The sequence below is a fragment of the Ixodes scapularis genome, unplaced genomic scaffold (assembly GCF_016920785.2).
Source record: "Ixodes scapularis isolate PalLabHiFi unplaced genomic scaffold, ASM1692078v2 PGA_scaffold0__279_contigs__length_252992795, whole genome shotgun sequence".
NCBI lineage: Eukaryota > Metazoa > Arthropoda > Arachnida > Ixodida > Ixodidae > Ixodes > Ixodes scapularis.
In genome coordinates, this window is record NW_024609835.1 from 133,819,079 (window position 1) to 133,825,078 (window position 6,000).

A 6,000-nucleotide genomic window follows, 5' to 3' on the forward strand; every position below is an offset into this window, starting at 1 on the left:
TTATAGAGGTGTCGCTTACGAAGCTTGTAAATTTCATGATCGATTACGTCACAAATAAAAATAAGCGAGGAGGTCAGAAGGGGAAGAGAAAAAGGCTCGAGTTACATCTATAAGCACTTCTTATGAGTTGTGAATGCGAAAGCATGCACGCCGCTCTTCCGCTTGTTTCGTCGGTCCTTCTATCCTCGGCGCGCTGACCTTGGGCGTGGAGCGGTGGAGCCGCAGCCTTGCGGACACGCAGCGCCATGGGGTGGCGGTCGTTGAAACTGACCCGCAGCGGCCAATGGGAGCCTCGTCGACGTGAGCCATCCAATGGGACTGACGCCGAAATCCATCAGCTTTACTCAACTCCTTTGTGATCGCGGAAACTAGGTGCCGTTTGGCTAGGCTTTTTGCGTGGTTTCATAGCTGAGAGCTGACTTCACTTGGAGAAAGGATTTAAGGTGCCGTTTGGCGCGGCTTCAAAGCTAATGATGTCGGCTCGCTCCATGCGACACTGAATGCTTCGCATTAAAAAACGTCAAAGATAAAAATGCGCGCGTGCGTGGGGAAATTTTTACACGTCGTATTTTTTTGCGTGTCAATGACTACAACTTATATCGTTTTAGACATAAAAAATGCGACCCTTGGGGTGTCAGTGCCCCTTCAAAGCTGTATATCTAGTATCAGCTGTGAGAGAAAAGACATTTTTCTTTCCTGAGAACAAACGTTTTTTGTTATTAATTATTATATCATTTGCAACACCATGTCTTATTTGTCGTTACTTCTTTTTTAATGCCTAATCAATATGTACGTCAAATACGCCATACCGATGTTTCAACTATGTTTGTTTGCATGAAGAGCAAAGTTATTTAATTGATCTTAATGTTATGTTATAGCACCCACAATGAATACATAGTTTACTGTAATTACTTACTCCCCCCGCAAAAAAAGAAATGAGGAAAGGATTTCAGGGAAAACACGAGCACAGAATTCTCAAGACCAGTGACACTTGACCACATCCTCCTGCTTCATCTCTACAGAAAATGCATGTCCCTGTCCCCGTATTCTGTCTGAACACTTCACTTTCTGCTCTGCCTTCTCCTTCAAGCTTTTATTGTGTTTTGACTAATTGTGTTACTTTTTTATTTTCCCTTTTTTACACGTACAGCCGCTTCAATGAAGCAGCCCAACTTCCACATCTACCATGAACCGCCCAGCTTGCTACCTCCAAGCAGAGGCGACCCCCGTTGGAGGGCGGGGGAGCAGGAAGACTTGCTTCACACAAAGAGTGTGCCCATGGAGCACATAGACAAAGGTTCTGCTTTTGTTCAGAAGGAATCGTAAGTGAACATAGTACATTTCTAATGAAACCATGACAACATCAAACACTAACTTTCACTTCTAAATTAGATGTCTGTCAAAACACTAAGGTGTCATTCTTCTTAACATTTACTGATATTCAAGTGTTAAGATGACCCTTCAGAAAGAACCCTGTCATTATCCAGTCACATACCCAAAGGTTTGTACACGGTCTCTGCCACCCTCTTTTTGGATGTGCTTTGACTTATCGGTGAAATCATACTTGATGAGCATTTTCTTGGGGCGACCGTAAACTTTCTTCACAGGGTTGCAGGAAGTGTAAACGATGTAATCAGAATATTATGATGAACCGATCAAAAAATTAGATGCCTGGTAAAAATGTACATATTTAGATTTGCATTGTCTTTATCATATTTGTGGCAGGAATTTCAACCTTCGCAGTGCAGTTTAATTATGGAACATTTTGAGACATTTTGAAATTTATCTTCATTTACTGGTGCAAAACAGATAATGCAATTAACAGTCAAGTTGTGCTTATAGGAGACAGCATTTCTATACCTACCGGAGAGTTGCCCTTTTTAACAAAGTTTTTTTTTAATAAAATATTTCTGTATAAGCATTGAAAGTAAACATCAAGCATACAGTAACCACGAGTGTAACTATGAGGTTAAAAAATAACAAATAAAAAGGAAAGAACTGACTTGCAACAGACTGGTACTCCTTATATTTCAACGTTTTACTTGGTCCTTCAAAGTTATGTGCTTCTCTGCAGCAAATTGCACCAATTATCAATAACTATAGTCGGTGACAGGCCAAGTACTTAAGGAGAGAAAAAGGAAGGCTGGGGAGGAGGAGGGAGATAGAATCCTGGAAATGAGAGGATAAAGCATCCTTCTCTCTCCAACATTCTGCTAGTTTCCCTCTACCCAGCCTTCCTTTCACTCGCCCTGGGTTTTCTACTTGTCACCGACCACAGGCTACTTTGAATTGTGTAATATATGTTGGAGACCAAAGCAAATGGACAAATGGAAAATGCTTGGTAACCATAACTCCTAATATAGATTGGGGCTGGCAACATGCCGCCTTTATTGAAATCAATGTTCATCCTCCCTGTCTCCATCTATAAAACACAACAATTCTTACTGTGTGCCTCTCGCGATCACATCTATCTATTTGCTCAAGCCTGTATGTCTCAACAGCTTTGTATAAACTGGTGTCTACTGTCAGCGAACTCGACACAATACCCCTGATTGTACCAACCCCTGTGCAACGGCTCTGACATCGTGTCGGATGGCTCTCTGCCTCTAACTATAGATGTAACAAGTCAGTTGTGCATAGTAGAAAGTATGTTTTAAAAGGCTTGACTTTGACAACTAAATTATGCAGAGGTAATTATAGCAAGCATGTCAATTGTTGTCTAGCACAAGTGAAAACCATTTTACTTGTGCTTTTCTACTTTGCTGAACCTACACTTGAAATATCGGCCCTTTTATATGCATGTGCATGCTTTAGGCTGCTTGTGCTCAAGCATGAGGCTTTTTGGTGCTCTGCCCGTCTACAATAAAACACCTCTGCCGATAGAAATATTTTCTGGGAAATGCCACATCAGTTCCATCGGCAGAAACGAATACATTTGTATTCTTGATTTGCACTGGACGAGCCCGGAAAATATTTGAGTAATTTCCTTCACATTAATGGCGCTATCACTTTCTTTGTCGCAGGATGCACATGTACCATGGATCAACCTGATGATCCTTCTACAGAAGCAGAAAGGTCTCCGGATGCACTTCCAAGCCGTACCCTTACTTTCGCGGTGCCCTGTTCTGGACTCATCACACAGGATACAACCACACTCGGATGCAAAACCTAGAAAGCAACTGGGCAAACGCTTGAACGTGACCTGCCAACAGTTCCTTTTATGAGAGCAAAGAAAAAGAAAACAAGTCTTCATTCTGCAGACTAATGCACTAAAGTATGCAAGAACCCCTGCAAAGACAAGGAAGACTGTGTGCCAAATGCGAAATGTCATGCAATAATTCACGGAACTTTAGGACGCATATCTTGAAAACCAAACCCTCAATGAGCGTGGGCCTATGTGTGTGTGTGTATGTGTGCATGCATGTGCATTTCATTTGTATATTTTTATAACTTCTGTCTCGCTGAGGCAAGTCTTTGTAACTCCGTTCGCGGCCTTTTTCACTGGAATGGGCCGGCCCCTCTGCATATCATCAATGGACCGAGCGTGGAGCATTTTGTGATTGACAATAGTGCTGGACGGGCTTCAACTGATGTGGCCCCAATGTATATGCAGTGTGTTCTCAGGTGGGCAGCAAGCCTTGTTCTTTTTTAATTTATTGTTAAAGAGTATAAATAATATCTGTAGAATATGAAGCATGTACAAAATAAAGGAGTCACTAGGTATTAAAGTCACTATTGTCTAATCTCTGTCTTTGTTTCTCTTGATGCCAACTGAAAAAATATTATAGAAATAGACTTTTGGCATGAGATGGGTCTGAATAAATCTCGCCTGATATGAAATGTTTTTAATGTTGAAATCAAAAGTAGAAAAACAATTTTTGCGGAATAGGTAAGTGCCAGTACCAGACAGTTCTTGAAACACCAAACTGCAATGGTACAGATAAGAATCATTGCATATAATTATTATTTATTGAAATACGATTTAAAAATGTTTGTTTTGACATATTTCTCATACTTGTTCAACAAATTTTTTTCAATATTCTTTGTTACAAATTTTTTAATTATGTTTTTCTTTGCATTTTGTTTTGGCCCTTGTTTTGATACTGACCATGAGCACCATCGGCAGCTATGCAAATCACTTTGTGCAGGCTTTACACAATACACAAAAAAAACATTATTACTGGATTAAATCAAAGAACAATTATTAAGTATGAAATCCACATATATCTTGAAACATCCAAGAAAAAAAGAGTAGCTGCTAAACGGAACGTAATTCAAGGTTTATATTTCTCTCCATAGAGCTGTTTAGGTACTTAGGAACCATGTACCTAACCATTTCTCCATAATTTGACCTGCATTTAAGACACTTTCAATATTCATTGTGGCAGGTCACGTAAATTATACTAGTTTGCTCTAAAAAAGCTATTTCTTTTAGAATTTGAGTTCCATTTCTTTTTTTTTTTGTATTTGATATTCAAGCATAGTGTATAATAATGTAAGTCAACATTTTTATTATTTGCAAATAATTGAACATGGTCTCAGTGTCAGAATCCAAAGGAGCATTCAAGATAGCTCTCACGATTGTTTTCTGGAGGTATGTTTTCCCAAGATTGGTTTCTATGGTCGTACCCCTGACAAGGCGCAATAGCTTAAGTGAAAAAAAATATAATTATGAATAATTAATTTAACAGCCATTGGAAAAATCTAGCTGTGGCGGTGAGTCTAACCGACTACACTTGACGATTTTAAGATAAAATAATATGACTCTCCCATGACATATTAAAAGTAAAAACTGCCACCGAACGTTTTAACAATATTCACAATTTTTATGGGACTTGAATTAAATATGATCGGTTTGGTCGTACAAACTGGTATATTTTTAGGACGATTACTTTTGTTTCATCAGTGTTTATGTCTCGTCCGTTATCAAGTGCCTAAGTCCCTAAGCCTATTAAGGACAAATTAACCGCCTTTACAAGTCCTTCGCTGTTCGAGGAGAGGAATATGCTGGTGTCGTCAGCATATATTATAAATTTAACAATATGATCAATATTCGCAATATCGTTTGCAAATATGCTAAAAATAAGGGGCCCTAGTATGCTTCCCAGTGGAACACCTGGAATGATGCATAACATCTGATAAAACTATACGTTTCTGATCCGGTGAATTTCCAGATATATTACCATTTTATAGTGGTGACTCAAATATAAATTAAGGTGTAGTAAAGGTAGACCTCGAATACCGTTATAATCAAGTTTACTAAGTAGAATGTTACGGTCGACAATGTGAAATGCTTTAGCAAAATCTACAAGCACGGCAGCTACCAGTTTTCTTGCCTCCAAATTTTGTACCATAAACACTTTTTGAGCTAATAAAGCTAACTTCGTTAAACGGTGTTTCCTGAAACCAAATTGAGATGTCTACAGTAAATCATAGTTATTTTTTAAATGTATAAGACCAAACGATCACTTTTTCAATGCCTTGGAAAATATAAAGAGGATTTAGATCTCTCTATAAGTGATACAATTGAGCTATCTCATCTCTTTTATAAACCAGATAGTTTTGCTACCTTCGTTGCCCTAGGGAATATGCGGAGGGCAAGTTCGTCTGCTTCTTGCGCAGGGGGTGGCGGTGACGTCAGAACGCCGAGCCCTGATTGGCTGATCGCGACCCCTTATCTAAGCGTCGTCTGCTCCTTTGCAACGTCGTCTGCTCGCAACGTCGTCTGCGTCTGTCTTATATTTCCTGCGACTTTCGGAAGTGCAGAGGCCAGATTCACGAAACGATCTTACACCAAAAATGTGCGTAAGACAAAACTTAAAAACAAATTCGTATTCACGAAATGAAATTTTCGTAAGTTTTGCGCAGGTTACGACGAAATCCTACGACAGCTCCGAAGCTGTCTTTCGGACTTCTTACGATCAAATCAGCATGGCCGAGAGCGTCGCGGTCGCGACGACCCATGGACGTTTATTTTTCTACGTGGGCTCCTCACGCGTC

The 6,000-nt window shown here is 39.8% G+C and overlaps 1 protein-coding gene across 9 annotated transcripts in view; it reads left to right on the forward strand.

Annotated features, from left to right (window-relative positions):
* LOC8024969 (roundabout homolog 1) overlaps positions 1-3,743 on the forward strand; it is a 111,678-nt gene extending 107,935 nt beyond the window's left edge. For all 9 annotated transcript variants that reach the window (XM_042289864.1, XM_042289878.1, XM_042289879.1 and 6 more), the window contains exons 25-26: positions 1,151-1,322; positions 3,024-3,743. In XM_042289864.1, the coding sequence (XP_042145798.1) occupies positions 1,151-1,322; positions 3,024-3,051 (200 nt within the window). In that variant the 3' untranslated portion in view covers positions 3,052-3,743. The remainder of the gene's footprint in view (positions 1-1,150; positions 1,323-3,023) is intronic.
* The last annotated feature ends 2,257 nt before the right edge of the window (positions 3,744-6,000 follow it).